This window comes from Carassius carassius, chromosome 24 (assembly GCF_963082965.1).
Source record: "Carassius carassius chromosome 24, fCarCar2.1, whole genome shotgun sequence".
NCBI classification, from domain to species: domain Eukaryota; kingdom Metazoa; phylum Chordata; class Actinopteri; order Cypriniformes; family Cyprinidae; genus Carassius; species Carassius carassius.
The window spans coordinates 24,252,926-24,272,730 of NC_081778.1; the positions used below are offsets into that span (position 1 = coordinate 24,252,926).

At 35.1% G+C, this 19,805-nt stretch overlaps 2 protein-coding genes across 3 annotated transcripts; one reads left to right on the plus strand and one right to left on the minus strand.

Moving 5' to 3' along the window:
• Positions 1-341: 341 nt before the first annotated feature.
• Positions 342-5,378, minus strand: LOC132103255 (GA-binding protein subunit beta-2-like). Of its 2 annotated transcripts, none has more exons than XM_059508206.1 (8): positions 5,192-5,378; positions 4,307-4,414; positions 4,053-4,220; positions 3,781-3,975; positions 3,508-3,658; positions 1,990-2,157; positions 1,793-1,911; positions 342-1,706 (listed from the first exon to the last, which is right to left on the minus strand). In XM_059508206.1, exons 2-8 carry the CDS (start codon positions 4,412-4,414, stop codon positions 1,353-1,355), a joined length of 1,263 nt encoding a protein of 420 aa, XP_059364189.1. In that variant the 5' UTR covers positions 5,192-5,378; the 3' UTR covers positions 342-1,352. The 2 variants fall into 2 exon arrangements, with proteins under 2 accessions (XP_059364189.1, XP_059364190.1); XM_059508207.1 differs by having other exon boundaries at positions 1,990-2,154; positions 5,192-5,377.
• A 785-nt stretch (positions 5,379-6,163) lies between these two features.
• LOC132103687 (CDC42 small effector protein 1) lies at positions 6,164-16,728 on the plus strand. The gene is made up of 5 exons (XM_059508782.1): positions 6,164-6,321; positions 7,636-7,963; positions 12,672-12,776; positions 16,074-16,153; positions 16,241-16,728. Exons 2-4 carry the CDS (start codon positions 7,901-7,903, stop codon positions 16,140-16,142), a joined length of 237 nt encoding a protein of 78 aa, XP_059364765.1. The 5' UTR covers positions 6,164-6,321; positions 7,636-7,900; the 3' UTR covers positions 16,143-16,153; positions 16,241-16,728.
• Positions 16,729-19,805: the final 3,077 nt, after the last annotated feature.

Sequence of the window (19,805 nt, forward strand, 5' to 3'; positions counted from 1 at the left end):
TCATCAGCTGGGTACCTGGAAAACATAAAATATAATGCAAAACAATTTTTCTATGAGAAGAAAATCTATAGAACATTTTAAACCTTGATATACAAGCATGAACGCAACTGATATAACTTTACTTAAGGACTGACTGTACAAGCTGCTAACATCTATAAATAAAGCAGCTGGGAAAATTTACAGGGAAAGTCAAATCAGGCACATGGACCAGACCATGAAAGGCAAGCAAAGACATGTTGCATATTTTTTAGAGCACGAAACACTGAATTGCAAATCGTGATTTAGTGTCTAACAGAACAAAGGAAATGATGCAAGATAAAAAAGAAAAAGTTAAACAACCATTGAGCTCTGAAAGTAGTCAATTATCTTTATAAACAGCTAAAAGTATTCTAATACATGAGTCTGTTACTAAGTAAATACATAGCTAGCTACGGATTATCACACCACCCAATGCCGACTGCATCAATAAGACATGTCTCACCCTGTATGAGCAGGTCAATGTTACACAAAGCCATAACGTAAGACAACTTATCTTGAAAAATGTCTAGTATTGTTCGTTATATAATCTATTGTTAACCTTCATTCTAAATGTCTTATGTCACTAGGAATGTTCCGAGTTCAAGTTAACCTCTACCTCTAACTGCATTTGCAATTACAATTTTGACTTGACCTACACTTTTGTTTTTAAGAAAAATCGTGGTTATAATAATTCTCAACACTCCACCAGGCAATAAGCATTAAGCTAGTAAACCCAGTCATTTTTGCACAATATTTTCATGGTTCAATGACCTTGAATATCTTTTAAAAAGGCCAATTTTGCATCTTAAATAAAACATTTCATATTAATTCCTTAATGCAGGTGATTTTACAAAAATATCAGCTTCACCTTTATGTTTTTAAAACCTCCAGAAAACTGTCTCAGTTTATTTTTATCAAAGTGCAAAGTAACTTGAATTTTTTTTTTATAGATAAAACTTAACGAGTCAAAAGTGTGTCTACCCAGAACATTCTTTTAAGTACAATATGGTTTTGACTTCTAGTACAGTATGCATTAGAGGTGCATAACAGGGCTTGATTGAAAAGCATTATCACTAAAACTTCCATAACTTGCACTGCTGTATATTAAAAAGACACGTCTGGTCTTCCTATTTAGTCAATCTGAGAAACTCAGCATCGTTGAAGCCACCTAAATACAACTCAGGCTACATCTTTGTAGAGGTTTGTACAGAAACTGAATGCAATGAGGAAAAAAGAAGTATAAAAACAAAAGGTTATGATTTACAATAAATAAATACAAATGTCACACTCCAGGCACACAGATAGGAGTGTATGTAATTCCTGAGTGTTTGCTCCTATGACAGACTCTCTGAGCTGGCTGTAATATCTGCAGTCTCCACTAGCGTTACTGTTTCTCCTGCTGTTGAGTCAAGGGGCTCCTCTTTAATGATGATGGCCCCTTCTGGCAACATGACAACTTCCTCTTCGCCAACCACCTCCTCCTCTTCCTCTTCCTGGAGCACCACTTCCTCTTGGGGCTCTGTGCTGGTGCCATTGGTCTGCCCGTTGGCAATAGCCTCTAGTTTAAGCCTGTACTGCTCAGCTTCCTGTTCCTTTCTTATTAACTGCTGTCTGTACTCCTGGGCTTTTCTGTTTGCTTCTTTTAGCTGCTGTTCCAGTAGTTTCCGACTGTCCTTCTCAGTGGGCTCCTACAGAAAATACCAAACGGTTAACTTTCAAATTGATTTTGCATTCCAAAGAGTATGATTTAAATAGGAATCTCTGCTCGTCAGACCTTGTGTTTGACATCTGTGTGGTTGACGGTTGATTCAAATTTCCGCTTCCGTGTTGGGACTGGTTTGGTGTCCTCTGTTATGATCTCCTCTGCAATCTGACCCGCTGGCACTGCAACCACTAAATATATACAACAGGTATGTTACAATACAAATACTGCATCAAAGTCTGTAAACTATAAACTAGCAATCTACTCACTTTGCTGCCCCTGCATTGTGACAAAGAATTTCTGTCCCAAGTTGCCAGTCTGCAGGTTTCCCTGTTGGTCGGTTACTATGGTGAAGACTCTCTGGCCATCCTCCCCTACAAGATGCTGGATGGCAGAATCTACCGAATCAGCAGCAATCCCAGTCTCTGCAGCTCCTGCTGGTATATGGCAGCAGTTTGTTTACAAAGAAGAAATACACAAATATAGTATAATACATTCTCTATGTGCATCCTGTTCAAATAAAAGTTCAATAAAACTGGTCAATTAAATACTGCTGCAAAATGAACATTCACCAAGCATGAAATGCAAGAAAAATTGGCTTTAGTGAGTAAATAAAATGCCAGTTGGTTGGTAATTTTGTTATGAATTGTGGACCAATTTAAAGTGCAATTTAAGTCACACAAACCTTTGCATTTTCTAATACTGTACCCCAAGGAAAAATGAATCGTCATAGGTTTATAAAGTATGCCTAAAGTTTTTTTTTTTTTTCAAACATGTGGTAATAATTACAGTACTGTTCAAAAGTATGAGGTCGGTTTTTCATGTTGTTGAAAGAAGTGTCTAATGCTCACCAAAGCTGCATTTAATAAATAAATAAACTGTTTTATTGTGAAATATTATTACAATTTTAAATAACTTTTCTATTTTAACATATTTTATATTTATATATTTAATTGTTAATGTATTCCGGTGATGGCAAAGCTGAATTGTAAAGCTGAGTCTTTAGTGGCTATGTTTACATGCACAATTTCTGGTTCAATCGGACTGAATTAATTCCGACTGATGAATCTGGATGTAGTGTTTACATGAATGCTAAATAAAGTGATCAGGTTGATGTGTGCATTTATATGTCACAAGTTTCAAATTGGAAAATATATATTTTTTTACATGCGCACACACACACATAATTTCTCACTGTTTGCACATAATAAACACTCTCCAACACAGTTTCTTAATTTGTTTTTAATAGCAGAATTAATATTTACCACCCCCTTCAATCAGATAAAAATTTCATTCCGATCGATCTCAATTGGATCGATTAAGGTGTTTATATGAAGGCTTTTTAGTCGGATTGAGCTATCAATCCAATTACAAACTGATTATTTGGTTGCATGTAAATGTAGCCAGTGTCACAGGAGCCATCAGAACATTTTCTAGTATGCTGATATGGTGCTCAAGAAATATTAGTTTTTAATATCAAAGGTGAAAACTGTTTTGCTGCTTATAATTTTTGTGTGACTGGTAATAATTTTTAAGGTTTCTTTGATTTAAAGAAAGTTTTAGTGTATGTGGGAAAACTCCTTGCATTAAGCCAACACATTGAATATACTAGGGGCAAAATTACAATTTATATGGAGAGAATAGATGGAAAGAACAGGTTGGCACAGCCATTGTCATATGGACAATAAAACATTTTTTCATAAAAAGAATATGTAAAACAATTTCAATCATTTTGTCATTCATTCACTATTGAAAAGCATGGAAACAAAACTGAACTAAACCCATACCTGTGTTAGCCTTAGCATTAGTGAGAACAATATCAGAGAGATTGACGACTCCAGAGGAAGAGATGATGAACTGAGGGCTGGATGTGGCGGGTGATGTGCTCCCTAGGATAGTCCTCTCTGGATTCATATTCACTTGGTTCTGCATTCCCTCCTAGAATTATAATAATAAAAAAAAAATTGAGGTTTAAGACTGCAGCCTGATTTTGCCTATAAACTGTAAATACACAACAGCTGGTGCATTTAACTTTGTGCCATGATATCAGATGATTTTACCTGTAACAATAGCATCAGCTCTGTGTTTCCTCGGTCCACTGCAATGTTAAAAGGCGTCTTGTCAAACTTGCTGAGAGCATGAGTATCAGCGCCGTATTTGATCAACAGCTCCACGACTCCCCTGTGGCCATGTTCTGTAGCCCAGTGCAAGGCGGTCATTTTCAGCATGTCTTTGGCATTGATGTCTGCTCCACTCTGTTCAGGTATAACATTTATAATAACTCAACAAAAAATACGAAAAAAAATCCAGTACTGCTTTCATCTGTTCTTACCTTGACCAACAGCTCAACGATGCTTGAGTGGCCCTCTGCCGCAGCCATGTGGAGGGGGGTCCGATCCACTTTAGTGCGGGCATCTCTACTCACGCCGGCACGGAGAAGCACCTCAGCAGTGGAGTAGTGCCCGTATTGCGCTGCTAAATGAAGCGGTGAGGTTCCCAGCTAAAACATATAACCATAGTCACGTTATATTTAAATCTCGATTATAAATGGCTGACAACAAGCAACAAGCAGTAAACACGACTCACCCAGTCTGTAGTAAAAGGAGCTCCATTGGCCATAAGTGACCTCACTTCATCATCCTGTCCTTTGCGTGCTGCCTCCAACAAACGCTTTCCCAAATCCACAAGCGACATCTAATCATGCAAATAACGTTTGAAGCATCAGAATATAGTGAATTTTGATACTGAAAATTTGTTTCCATTCGTGGGGTGTTTAACCAAGGTGCAGTGTTTCAAAGAAAATGCCCAAAAGATGTAAAGCAGGAAATGGGTTCCATTTATACAAACTCTATGCTGAATGACACTGTGGTTATATTAGTCATAAGACTGTATTCCATAAGGAAAGAGTGTTTTTAAGTGCCAGGAAGCGGATGTGTACATTAATGTTAGACAGAATACATTATCAGTGACAGGACGGGAAATGGTAATCATTTTATAATAAGGCAAGTTCCGGTGAAAGGTTTCATGCTTTTGTTGACAAAATTACTGGACGCACATTTTCACGCACAGCCAGGTTTATTTACTTTATGCAGTGTTATTATTTAATATTTAAATAACAGTTTAGTAATCTCTATCACAATAATTATAACAATAAATATATTAACCTTAGTTATACCTAATGAGCTTTTCGTAACATAACGCAGTAAATATGTATTATTTTCATGAGCACGCTAATAATCTGGCAAGTAAAAACATATGACTAAATTTATAATCTACAACAAGTTGTGTTTAAGTTTCGCTTAAGTTTTTAAGTTAAAAAATAACTCTTCATATTGTCATGTGATCGTCTAGAGTTACTATATCGCCAATACCCTATACAATATGTAATTAAAATCTCTTTTTACTGACAGTTATCAAACTCCTGCAGTCAGTTGCTAGTAAACAGAATAAAGCAAAACTTCTGCTGCTCACCTCGCCACAAATGTCTCCCGAAGACTTTTACTGTATTATAACACGTTAGATACGGTGAAGACCAGGAGTATGCTTCGGCTATTTAATGCGATTTAGTGTTCTATCATACTTTTCGATACTTTTTGAAAACAAACATAACATAGATGGGGATTTTTGTCGTCAAAGAAAGATGGCGCACGAACGGTACCGGAAATACAAATATTTGATTGGTTCTTCTTTGGTGGTGTTTAAAAGTTGAGGTGTTTGTAGTGCCCCCTACTGCATAACCAGTGGGACAGTGGAATGGCTTAACCTTTCTATGCTTTTGAAAATGAAGAGATTAAGCAAATACATTTCCTCCAATTTGTTATTTTACAATTTAAATATCTCTCTCCACGACAGGAATCCTGAGATTGCTAAATTTCCCAATGATTAAGGTTAAAAACCACTAAATCTGTTATGTGCAATTTTGCATTAGATTGTGATAATGCATTGTGTCACTTTAGAGAAATTGTTATTATTTTGCAATTGTAATATTTATATTTCTGGAAAAACAGCTTAAATATTTTTAATGAATATAACATTTTGCATTAAAATATATTATATGCTGTTGTTGTTGTTGTTTTTCTCATCAGTATATACACTAATAATAATAATAAAATAATAATAATAATCATCATCATCATCATTTTCCAAATGTGGTACACTGCATTATGTTTAATACACAATTTACTGCAAAAGTGCACACTGATTTGCTTTTAAATCTTGAGCACTGAAACCTAAGGGAGAAATTTAGATGGAGTAAAATAAAAAAAAATATTGGAGCAAATTCGTTCTAATAAACCTCTCTATTTTCATCAACAAAGCTATGAAAGAAAGACAGATATTATATTGTATGCACACGCCGTTCATCAGATATATTGTGTGTGTGTATATATATACATACATATATATACATACATATATATATATACTATCTGTAGACCGTTGGTGGCGCTGATGGTCTCTGGTTTGGAGGATTTTATCATTAATGGGGAAACTTCAACCACACCTCAGTGATCTGGAAACACAGAGTCATTTCACCCTCAGCTCTCCTCCGCACAAGAGTCGCTTCACTCCAGCCGCTCACTGGGACTCTCGTTTACCTCAAGGTAACGTTTTTCTTTCAATTTCAATGTATTCTTGAAAATAGAATAACTTTCCAAGTCTCCATTGAACTTTATCAATTCATTTGATCCGCTAACATGGCCCGGGATCGATCGAGCAGGGTTGTTGTGCCAAACTTTCAGTTATAGTTGAGTTTGAATAGGACCAGCGCCTATGTGCTTGAGTAATAAAGACTAGAAAGATAAGAAAGATAAAGTCTAGTTCACTTCAGTCGGATGACTCTCTCTGACAACTTAACCATCGAGCTGCTGCAACTGCTGACTAGTCGAGGAGAGGAAAAAAAAACCTTGTAAAACTTTTAAACACTGTTTTCCTGAAAACTCCCTCTGGAGCTGTGCTTGCGACTGAGTGGTTGGTTTCTCTGTAACGTTTGTCAACCGTGTTTACTCGTTACTGGATTGTTTATTCTAGGTTTGTTTTAGTAGCTGTCAATTTAACGGGATTGTTACACTGATTTTCCGTGTATTTCACTTGGTTGGAACGGTTTAGCACTATGAAGTGTACTCCGTGTCCAAGAAACGAGTGAACGGCTTTCCTAGACAGCACACTTTAAGACGACTCCAAAGATTAGTTTGTGTAATTAATTTTTATTCATTAAAAGAAACGTCCATGGTACTTCTTTTTTACGATATGCCATCGTAATATTCTTAATATTAATATTCTTTTTAATTAATTGGGGTGTCGTGTTAATACCAGTAAGAATATTTTAATCATTCAGCATAATAGTATATATCAGTATTACCATGGTGTTACAATATGATAAGGTAATATCATATCACTTCATGATGGTGCTGCTATAGTGCATTTTCTTTTACAAAAAAAAATCACTTTTTTTATTTATATGGAACTATATATAACTGTTCAGTTCCATATTAGCCAGATAACACACATACGTCTGTTAAAGATCGCTTAATCTGGAAAGCATCGACTGTGTACAAACATCTGAGAGATATCTTTTAAGATGTCAGTTTAACATGCATTCTAAATCGTAAACATCTTAAAAACATTTTATAAACGTCTATTTGACATCTGATAGGAAACGTCCCAGAGACAGGCGGCATATGAGCAAACACACGTGCTATCGGGGTATTTATCACAGTGCCAAAGAAAGAAATTAAAAGATTATAAAATGGCATTCAGTTTCTTTAATTTATGATTAGATATGCATCATTCGTAATCAGTGTCATTCACTGTTTTGTATGTAGTATGTTAAATGTATGATTTATGGAGTGCTTTGTGTAATGGATTCAGGTCTACTTCACTGAAATTAATTTTTCTTTCTTTCTTTCATTAAACAGACTCATCTGTAACCGCTCTGCCTCATATAAACCCCACAGTCCTACAGAATCAACTGGAAATAAGGGGTCTTGAATAACTGAAGGAATAAGGGGTCTTGTATAGACTTAAAGCAAAGACATCAACAAGGATTCTGTCAGTGATCAGGACAGAGGTTCTTGGACGAGCCACAGCTTCTATCGCTGGGTTGAGGATTAGATTCTCCCTCTTTCTCGTCTGTAACCGGCCTGCAGGGTGGCGAGAGAGAGGGGGGAACCCAACCGGTGCATGCCGGAGATGAGTGCGTTCTGGCATAAGATCGGCTGCTGCGTGGTAGCCAAACCTCCCCCGGTAAGGGTCTCATTTGGAGAGATTTATAGTTTTGTTTCCCAGGCTTCCACCATAAGTCGTTTTAATACAATAAAGCCTAGTTTTCAAGAATCTACATGAATCACAGGTACTGTGATATCAGGCTCCCTTTGAGAACAACATCTGGACTAATTTCGTCAATTAGGCATTCCCCGTGGCTCATGCGAGTTTTGTGTTCGCTAATCACGCGAAGAATTACTCCCGCTGGTCTACCGTAGAAAAGAAACCTTTCAGCTGATGTGAATGTGACCCAGATAGTCTTAGGAGTTTGTGTTTTTGAGAGTGAAGCCAGACGTGAAACACAGATGGACAAAGAATTCTCTGTCATTGAATGGGTGAACATGTAGAATTATGGATCCAAACCACTGCATATTTGACTTTTATCAAGAATATAGACCACAGTTAAAAAGCTCATTGGGAGTAAATAAAAAAAATAATAAAATAAAAAGTATATTTTTTTTTATTTGGCAAGGATGCATTAAATTGATCAAACGCGACAATGGGGACATTTATAATGTTGCAAAAGATTTCGGTTTCAAATAAATGCTGTTCTTTCAACTCTTTTTATTTTTATTTTATTTATTTTTTTCATTAAAAAATCCAGGGGGAAAAAATAATAATTAATAATAAATAATGTTTCTTGATTTCTGAAGGATTATGTGACACTTAAGACTGGAGTAATGGCTGCTGAAAATTCAGCTTCGCCACCAAATAAATAAATTTAAAATATATTAAAATGCAAAACAGTTGTTTCAAATGCTAATAAAATTTAGCAATATTACTTTTTTACTGTTTAAATAATTGCAGCATTGATGAGCATAAGAGACGTCATTAGAAAATATAAAAACATTGTACAGACCCCAAAACTTTGAATAGTGGTGTTTCATGTGCTATTGTTTTTTTAAGTTCACACAAAAATAAAAGTTTTATCATCATTTACTCCCAATCATTTCTAACTTTCTTAAGTGGAACACACTAGAAGTTTAACATGTTGACTCTTCAACTTCATCCAATGAAAATACGGTGACCATTATCTGTCAGACTCCAAAACAAACAAAAAGCACTATAAAAGTACTGCATATGACTCAGACACTATATTTGCCTATACTGTATTACACATACTGTAAGTCTTCTAAAGCCATATGATTGTATGATATAGGTTGCTATTCTCTGTTGCTATTGTTTTAGCTCTTAAACCTTATTCACGGTTGTGCATATTCAAACGTGGCACCACAAAATTCATTGTACCAGGTTTGACCTCAAAAGTTACTGCTTCTGAAGTTCTGATCATGATGTGGCAAGTTTTAAAAGCAGTTTAATGTAAATAATGACTTAAATACCAGTCTGTTCCTCACACAAAACAATTGAATGGCTTTAAAAGACTTTGAATATAGAGCATGAGTCATATGGAGCTCTTTATGGTGCTTTTACAATCCTTTTTGGCACACAACAGTCCATGGCGGTCTACTTTCATTTCATTGCAAAAGAGCAAGTTTGGATGTTCAGACATTCTGCTAAACATCTCCTTTTGTATTGTATGAGCAAAAGAAAGTCAGAGTTTGGAGGAAAAGAGTAAATGATAGCAAAAATGTATTTTGGGGTGGACTATCCCTTTAATATTCGTTTAAGTAAAAAAGTGGTGTTTATTTTTCTAGTACAGCTTTGCATATATGACAGATTACTTGGCTTGATTCAGTCTTTGTTAGTCAGTTTGTTTTTATCTGGATAGGGATTCTGAAGCAATGATGAGTGACCCAGGTTTACCGTGGTCTCCGGTAACAATGACAGGGGGTTCTGAAGGGAAGCTGGCTCCTCAGAGCTGGGAGTGCTCATTCTTTTCCTCCCTCCTTCCTCTTTTTATTTTTAGGTTCTTGTTTGTTCTATTGTTGGGTGGGGGGTGAGGTCAGACAACAGTGGGCATCTGTAATGGACCAATGCTACTTCCCAGTTGCAAGAGCAAGTTTCTCAGACTGATTTAGATAAAATGATTACATTTAAAGTGTCTCCTTACATCAGAGAAAGTGATAAGGACTCAAGCATGTGGCAAGGGTTTGCTTTGATATGGGCCATTGACGATATAAAGATTCTGAAAGTAAACACCTTTCAAGGATGTCTGGAGTTACGTAAGACATGTTGCCGGTACTGAGTCAAAGCATCAGTTTAAGAATGAATATCACTATTATTTAGAAAAAAAAGAACTTTGTATATAATAAAGTAAAAAATCTTTTTATTTTCTTCTCATTTGTTATTATCTTCATCATCATGCATAAACTAAAAATAAATATTGATAGCCCTGTTTTATTCATAATTGTATTTTAAAGCGTTTATTAGATGTGGCGTATTGACGGATATTTAATTAGAAATCTTATTGCTGTTATTTAGAAAGAAAGAACAATTCATGTGATAAGAATGTTGACATGGAAAAGTGTTATTATCATGCAAATTTATAAATATGTAATTAATAGTGACCAGAGGTGGGTAGTAACGAGTTACATTTACTTCGTTACATTTACTTGAGTAATTTTTTGGGGTAACTAATACTTTTCGGAGTATATTTAAAGATGGGTACTTTATACTCTTACTCGAGTAAATTTTTGGGGAAAAATCTGTACTTTTACTTCGTTACTGTGGGCGTCGCTCCTCTCGTTACTTTATCTTAATGCAATAAATGTTATAAATGCTTCAGTTTATTCCAAAGGCGCCGTCTACTTTTCTCTGGGCAATGAGCGATGCCCATTCGCGAATGATTCATTCTTTTGAGTCAATTCTGTTCAAAAGCTTGATCAAACCAATTGGCAAACGAGTGAATTGGTTCATGAATCAGTTTGAATGAGTCGTTCAGTTCCCTGCCGTGCGCGCTGAGCGACTGAAGTGGTTCACTCAGAGTAACGTTTAACATCAGCGGCGTTGAAAACGTGGCTATGGAACTGCACTGAATTGAAAGCAAATCTGCAAAGGCTATTATTTGCTTGCAATGGAGATCCTTATTAGATGATCACCGCGTGTGCTGTCTACTGTTTAACAGGTAATAACTTGGGCTACATTCGATTACAGTACACAATACCACTGTGACATTAGTTTGTTGTACGTGTGTGGCTTATAACAGAGGGGAGTCAAGTTAAATGCAGCTTCCAAAAGACAAAAAATAGCCGATTAAGATTTTATTAATTTTAATACAATCACACCGGCGTGAGGACATTCAGCGAGTCATATCATCGGCTGCTAAATTCAGATCTGTGATCGCTTGCTGGCGCTTAGCCAGAGACAGACGCGTTTTTACAGCACTGCGCATTATAACCAATCACACATGATTGTTTTGAGCTTATTAAAGCATTGGCCAATCAGAGGTGTTCCGATGAGTCATTGCTAAAATGCCGGTGCTTCCTTCACTCGCTCACTGACTGAATACCTCTTTCTGGCGAATTCTCTCGTCAGAAACAACAAAGTGCAGATGTGTGTACGAATCTTTAATTAAGATATTGATTTCACAGTGTTAACCGTTTCAGTGATTTTAATGGGAGTTTCTGAGAGTGATTGAAATCTAGACTGTCAGTGAAAATGATCTTTAATAATGTAAATGTTATTTGCTCTCTTTCTGAACAATGAAAGATTAGTAGCAATATTTATATCACATTATCTTTCAATGTTAAATTCACATTTAATATAAAGTCAGTCGTATTAAAAATATGTTATGGCATGACACCTATATCTGTTACTTAAGTAAACAGACAGGGTTTTATAATAAATTACATAAATTGGAGTAGAGGCTGATGAAATGTATACATTTATACACACACAGATACATTACATACATTTTATCTATATATCTAAATAAAAATAGGCTCAGTATATATGACCCAAAGTAACTAGTAACTAACTACTTGAGTAGATTTTTTATCCGATACTCTTTTACTCTTACTCAAGTAACTATTCAAGACTAGTACTTTTACTTTTACTTGAGTAAATATTTCTAGAAGTACTTTTACTTTTACTTGAGTACAGTTTTTGGGTACTCTACCCACCTCTGATAGTGACTCACTGCGAGTAAGGATGGTTCATACAAATTGTGATTGATAGCAGAGTTCAATGTACACGGGTTCGGTTTGCATATCTGCCTTTACACTAACCAAATGATGACATCGAACAAACTTTGGTCTGTTTCAAAAACTATAATGTGAGATTTCAGTTAAGTCTAGACGATGTATTTTATGATTGTCAGTATTAATCCAGTGCTGTATTTTTTGTAAAATGCACTTTGTTCACTCTGGACAGACAAGTAATGGCACATATGCCAACACCCCTTACTATGGCACATGATCTCATCAAATAATTATTCTGGTTGTTGATACAAGGTTTTTTTTAGATATATTTATATAATCTCTGACTAACTCTACCGCAAAGTTATGGGAAACACAGAAAAGAAACTATAAACTGTATAACACTTGGGGATTTTTTAGGAGCTCAATGAATCCTTATCTTCAAGATGCATCCAGGAATGGATTCCATAGGGAAACATTAGTGTAATATCACCCAGACTCTGGTGTGGTCACACGACAGGCTTCGTTGAGCTCTCGCTCCACTTATATTTTCAACACCTTGGGTTTATGTCATGCTGTTTTACCAATTTGCAGATCAAGTGCTTTGTATTTTTATGCTTGACCTTTGTTAATTTAAGCACCTATGTTCACAGAAAAAGAAACGAAGGAGAATTGACCGGAGCATGATCGGAGAGCCCACAAACTTCATTCATCTGACACACATAGGCTCTGGTGAAATGGCAGATGGCATGCAGCCGGTAAGACATGCTTTATTCTGTTGGTACAGTGAGACTCTCATTTTAACATTATGGCATGGCTATAATTAGTTTACAGTGACAGAATGAATGCTTCTAAATGGATTCTTTACTGAAACACTGGCTCATACCAGATTGGATCTTTGTACATATATACCTGGCACCCACTACCTTTTCGAAATCCCTGTTGTTTTTTGTTTGTTTTTTGCCCTATTTCTCTTTCGTTTTTCCCTCAAATATGAACATGTCATGTATAAATGCTTGACGTGGATGTTGGAGGTTCCCTGATAAAGTGGTCAGCCTGTGCTGCCAAGTTTTTCAGTTCGTCTTTATAATAATAAATAACTAAAATAACACAATAATAATGACATTTGGTAGTAGCACTAATATATATTTTTATGTAAGGACATCATAGATTAGAATCATAGAATTCTGATGAGCTTGGGAGTAGTAATATTTAAGATTTTAAAAATATTATAATTACAATTTTTATGTAAAGACTATACATTTAATGGGTTATGCAATACAATTTCAATGTTTTTTTGTTTGTAAAAATGTAATAAATATTAACATTTACAATAATACTGCTACTACTAAGGATAAGATTTATTATGATTATGTAAAGGCATTATAAAGGTCAAGACCTCTGATTAATTTGGGAGAAATAATATTCATCATTTTATTGTAATTAGTAAAAATATACCAAAAAGTATTATTATCATTACTATTATTATGTAAAGAGTAATGAGCTGGAGAGCAATACAATTTCAATGTTTTTAGTTTGTAAAACAATAAATATTAGTATTTTATAATAATTCTACTTATAATAATATTTATTATGATTATGTAAAGGCATCTTAAAGTTCAAGATTAAATCTAATGAGAAAGGGAGCAATAATATTTTTAGTTTTTATGTATTGTGTTTATATATATATATATATATGACCTTGGACCACAAAACCAGTCTTAAGTGTACATTTTTCAAAATTGAGATTTATTCATCATCTGAGAGCTGAATAAATAAGCTTTCCACTGATGTATGGTTTAGGATCGGACAATATGTGGCCGAGATACAACTATTTGAAAATCTGGAATCTGAGGGTGCAAGAAGATCTCAATACTAAGAAAATCGTAGGGCTGGACAATATATCGAACAATATGATCATGTGCATCTCGTCAGTAAAGAAAAATCTAAAAATTTTACCCATACAATGTATTTTTGGCTGTTGCTAAAAATATACCCCAGCGACTTAAGACTTGCTTTGTGGTCCAGGGTCATATACACACACACACACACAAACACACACATATATATATATATATATATATATATATATATATATATATATATATATATATATATATATATATATATATATATATATATATATATATATATATATATATATATATAATTATGCTAAGGTGTCGGATCAGTTTAATTCACAAATCAATTGAATAAGGTAGACATGCTGCATGTGTAACTTGTGTTCCTGAAGTGGGACGTTCATTGGGCTGTTGTGTTGTCAAATAAGAAAGTGAGGTGTTACCTAATCCTGCAGCTCACACAGGGTCTGAATACCTGGGCAGAATCGAGCAGACTGCAACTTGCTCAGAGGAATGTTGGCGGGCGTCCCGTCAGGCTCTTTAAATGAGGAAATGTTAGTCAAGGTCTTTGCAGTGGTCACTGATTGATTGATTTTGTTGTTGTTGTTGTTGTTGTTGTTTTTTAGGTATTTTTATTTTTTTTTGGCAATCTATAGCTTCATGTGTGGTTTGCAAAAGGTATAGTTCTTAGTGGAGTCAACACCTCTTATTCAATGGCGGCTTTAGCACTTTTATCAAAGAAAGGCTGGATCTGTTAACAATACAGCACTGATAGCTGAAACTTCTAGTGATAAGCGATATTGTTTGATATCAACCTTTCACAGTCCATGTGCTGAACACAGGTGACTGACCCGCTGGCTTTTCCCTTGTGGTTCTGTTCTTTTGTGTTGTGTTGAGAAATGATGTATGAAACAACCCAGTGAAATGGACTTCCTCCTCATTCTGCTGTGAGATCCTGAGACACATGATGTAACAATGGGTGTGACGCTGTGAAGAGCTCTGTGTGTGTGTGTGTGTGTGTGTGTGTGTGTGTGTGTGTGTGTGTGAAACAGGCTTGTTGTTGCATGAAGGATGTTTTTTTTCTTCAGCTCCACCTTTTGAAGTGTGAACTTATTTTACTATTTGTTTCTATCTAATGAACACTATGCCATATAAAAAAGATTAATTTGCAGAGATTATACTCCTTATTTTCAAGTTTTATTATTATAATATATAATATAGTAAAATGATATCATTATTATTATTATTATTATTTGTAGTAATTTTTGCTGTATAAAGTATTTGTGTATATAGTATAAACTTATTTAATTTTTAATTTGTATAATATGAATATGTATGATGAATAAATAGTTTGTAGTTGTTGTTGTATTAATGTTATTATAATTTAAGTAATGAGTAAAAAATATTTATAATTATGGTAATGATATTAATATTAATTGTAGTACTATTTAGTGGGGAAGTCGTGGCCTAATGGTTAGAGAGTCGGACTCCCAATCAAAAGGTTGTGAGTTCGAGTCCCGGGCTGGCAGGAATTGTGGGTGGGGGGAGTGCATGTGCAGTTCTCTCTCCACCTTCAATACCATGACTTAGGTGCCCTTGAGCAAGGCATCGAACCCACAACTGCTCCCCGGCGCCGCAGCATAAATGGCTGCCCACTGCTCCGGGTGTGTGTTCACAGTGTGTGTGTGTGTGTTCACTGCTCTGTGTGTGTGCACTTCGGATGGGTTAAATGCAGAGCAAAAATTCTGAGTATGGGTCACCATACTTGGCTGAATGTCACTTCACTCACTCATTAATTTTTCTACGTAAATTATTGTGTATATAGTACTAAAATGATTTAATTTACATATATTTAAATTGTATTTGTTTTTGTTATAAATAATAGCAATACTATTAAAATAATATTGTCATTATTATCACTATAATGGTTTTTATTTTTATTTATTTTTTACTTGTGTGTGTGCTTCTTTAATAGCAGTAACATTCAATAAATTATATTTCGTTTTGAAGTCTGAATATTTTTTTTTTTTTCGTGTATCAGATTCTTTAACCTCACTTGAAGATAAAATTTTCACTTGATGACCACTTACTGTGCTACTAAAAGTGTAGCTGTGTTTGTTAAACTGGATTTAATATAAATAATTATGCATGTTTTCCATGCCAATAACGTGATTGTGTCACTTCCTTTTGCAGTCTGGCCCGATACAGGAACAAATGAGATCCAAAGTGCCTCATGCTAATGGACGAAACAGCTTGTTATAGCCCCTTCACCTGTGAGTATGAACACGCACACCTTCCTCCTCCTCTCCATCCTCTCGCATTCACTCCGTTTTAACCACAGACCCTCATCTGTTCCCCAGGCTTTTTAGTTTTTTACCCGAAGCCCTGTTAAGTGTCCTCAGCAGAGCCTGTGCAGCTAGCAGCACTGCACCAGTGACGAGGAGATAAAGCGCATATCCTGGTCACAAAAACGACAACCTCCTTGCTGCAGCTACCAACATGCAGGTTTTTGTTTTGGATCCTCAGGAATGTCTCAGATGAGATATTTCAACACCCCCCTCCCCCACCTCACTCTAAGACTGTTATTAAATTTGGACCAGATTATATGAGAACTCCTGATAAAGAGTGTGAATGTGTGCCGTGTGCATTTGAGACACTGGCTGTGCTTGCTGTGGAAGAGGAAAGGCACTTATCGCTTTAACACAGTGGACTATTTGACTGTCTTCCCAAAGTTATAACTGGCATGTTTGTCATAGTCTGTCATTGATAAGGGTGTGCGCAAGTGTGTGTTTGCTTTTGTTTTGTAATGGAAATGTATGTGCACCAATACCATTATAGTGTCCCCAACTGCCTGCATTAGCAGTTGCACAAATTAGTGCATTATACAAAGCAATCCGGTATGTGTATTGAAGATTAATATAATATGAAAATATGGCTTTTTTTATTATTATAATCTTTTTATTTCCACCTCTGATATTGCATTAACAAATAATGGCCTTTATAACTATAAAGGAATAGTTAAAAAAATTCTCATTTATTCACCTTCAAGTCATTCCAAACCCATTTAAGTTTCTATAAGTTTTCATACAGTGATTTTTCAGTACAACATCAATGTGGAGTAACACAACAATGTTTAAGTTGTTTCTAAAAGTGGCCCATATTCCAAGTTTTCCAATTGATTTATTTGAGTAACAGACCAAATGTGCCATTATTCATTGGTTATCGTCCCCTCAAGTGAAATGTTAATGTGAGAATTACATGCTACAGGAACATCAAGTCGATAATTTGGGAAGTGATCATAGGGCTTCAGGTGACAGGAGTATAAAATGACTTTTGTGGACCATATTTTGCGCTTCTTTTATTTTTGGGGGTCGGGGAGCAACTAACAGGCTTCTAAAATTCTCCACTGTCAAAAGAATAACTGCGTTTAAGTTTGGAATGATGTAAGGATGAGTATAATTTTTTTTTTAGGTGAATTATTTCTTTAATCCTTAAGTATTAGAAAAAAGCTACTATCTGTTAATGTGAGTGGAGACTTTGAACGGTGGCTTCCTGCCAGTAGCGAGCCACTGCCCTTTGTCATTTAAGCCACAATCTCACTTTCACACATCAGGCTCCACCCCACACAAGCTCAAACACACACTTTCTGTGTTTCCAGTCCTCACACGGCACCACGATTAAATCACTGGTTCACACACACACACACACACACACACACACACACACACACACACTTTGTATACTTTCTCTGTACTTTGTTTTTGAATGCAGCTCAATGAAGCACAATGTTGGGCTGAGATTTTAAACACAATGTTTTTGCTTGTAATTGTGATGTTTTATTTTGAATGCATTGCTTTGCAAGATCCCAAACTGTAATTTACTTTAAGTGTTTGCTGTAATTTGTTAGGGTATGTCATAGGAAAAAAATGTGCGTAGCGAAAGCTTTCAGAATGTGCATGTTGCTTTAGAAATCTAGAGTTTAAGCCTATTTTTAGTGGATATGCATTTCATTCTTAGCTGACAGTGTAGAGAAACATGCAGATGTCTGCATCTCAGCCAAAGACCTCGACAGCTCCCTTAACTTAATTATACATGTTGCTTGCAGATTCTCTCACTTTTTGGTTTTGTTTGTGTGACTGTTTGGGCTTTTTTTATTATATTTTTTTTTTATTATAAAGTATCTGTATTTTTAAAGCCATAATGTTTGTGCAAAGCACTCATTAGGCTTTTTTTTTGGTCTTTAATACTTTTATTATTCTATATAAACATCTTTTAGTCTATTAGTCCAACCGATTGATTTTGTGATCAAATGTGAGCAGTAATACTGTTCTGTTCATATGACATGATGTTATGTTTTTGTTGTGCTTTGGTTTGTAACAATACAATTGTACAAAGAGCAGTCTGTTGGGTTTTTATTGAGATACGCAAAGTAATATTATCTAATGTGTATTTTTTTTTAAATGCATTTTTTAAATGACATTATTTTACTTTGTGTCTGCATGACTTTAATAAAAGTTTTCTAATTCAATTCAGAAAAAAAAGTCAATTGTAAGATGTAAACTCAGAATTCAGCTTTTTTTCTTCCCAATTCCTTGTTTACATCTTGCAGTTCTGACTTTTTTCCTCTGAATTCTGAGTTTACATATCGCAGTTCTGTTTTTTTCTTCCTGCCACAGAGAAAAAAAAAAAGAATGCGACTTTTCATCTAACAATTGTCATTTTCTCAGAATTGCAAGAAAAAAAAGTCCCAATTACCTTAATTTTTTTACTCCGTGGCAGAAACAGACTTCCATATTGGCTGCAAAAAGGAGTACAGGTGCTTTTAAATTTATTCAAACACTCATAACTAATACAATAAATGTAGATTTAAACAGGATTTTCTTATTACTGTAAATATATGAATGGCATTTAGTGAGGGCTCAGGGACTTGGTTTTTTTTTCTTCTTGCCATACATGTTTGTACAAATGTAAGCTTTAAATTTAAGAGCGAAGAAATCAAAGCTGATCCCTAAAGTATGTTTTAACATCTACTGTAACAGTCATTAGTAAAGCAGCTCATGGAACACTGCGTGAAAGTTTGCACAAGACACCCACAAAACAATGGGCCCTTGGCACAAAGCTTGTTTAGGTCTCAAGCCTAACAAAGCACATTGCATTTTAATTTCCTTTTTCTCACAATGGCTTGAAGCACAGTAAAGCAGGCTGTTGCGGACTGATTGTGTACACCTTTTGAGCTCTTCAGGTGCTTACATTTACTAAACATGCCTCCTTATTCAGAAATTCAAAATTTTTATTAAAAAGATAGGATACAAAATAAATGAAAAAGATGCCACATATTCTAAAGAGAAATGTATCCGGAGTTAATTTGATAATATAAGGTATACAATATACAATGTTTCACAGCAAACAATATCAGTTTTCAACATGGTTAAAAATGGCTAGGGTTTTAGTATATAATGGTTTATTTTTGTAATCAAGATTTAAAATGTATATTAGATTAAAAAAGAAAAATGTAAGAAAAAGTGTGTTTTTTTTGCATTGAATACTAATGCATCGATTCAGTGAATTATTTGCTTAGACAAATCCAAGACATGAACTTTAATTTTTACTAAACATTATTGACTTGCATAACCCAACTTCTGGCACATAAAGCATTACAACGGGAATCTGTTATTTAACCTTCCAGTAGTTCTCGCTCTGTTCCTGTTTGTGACTTCAGTGCAAAAAAAAAAAAAAAAAAAGTTTCTTCCTCCCTCTGCCAGAACAGGTTTCCTGAAAGGTGCAGGAATATTTCCATGGCGGCTCTCAAAAAAATAAAACATAATCCCTTCCCACTATTTCCTCATTACAATTAACAGTGAAATGACACCAGTAAATTACAGCAGAAGTTTTAATATAACCCTTTATTTCCTTAAATATCATAGA

What these genes read in the sequence shown, in the direction of transcription:
- LOC132103255 (XM_059508206.1), bottom strand. Translation starts at nt 4,414, where the DNA reads ATGTCGCTTGTGGATTTGGGAAAGCGTTTGTTGGAGGCAGCACGCAAA. An exon ending in CTCCTTTTACTACAGACTGG is followed by an intron (nt 4,221 to 4,306) that starts GTGAGTCGTGTT and finishes TATATGTTTTAG; the next exon opens with CTGGGAACCTCACCGCTTCA. An exon ending in ACACAGATGTCAAACACAAG is followed by an intron (nt 1,707 to 1,792) that starts GTCTGACGAGCA and finishes TATTTTCTGTAG; the next exon opens with GAGCCCACTGAGAAGGACAG.
- LOC132103687 (XM_059508782.1), top strand. Translation starts at nt 7,901, where the DNA reads ATGCCGGAGATGAGTGCGTTCTGGCATAAGATCGGCTGCTGCGTGGTA. An exon ending in TGGTAGCCAAACCTCCCCCG is followed by an intron (nt 7,964 to 12,671) that starts GTAAGGGTCTCA and finishes CTATGTTCACAG; the next exon opens with AAAAAGAAACGAAGGAGAAT. An exon ending in TGGCAGATGGCATGCAGCCG is followed by an intron (nt 12,777 to 16,073) that starts GTAAGACATGCT and finishes TTCCTTTTGCAG; the next exon opens with TCTGGCCCGATACAGGAACA.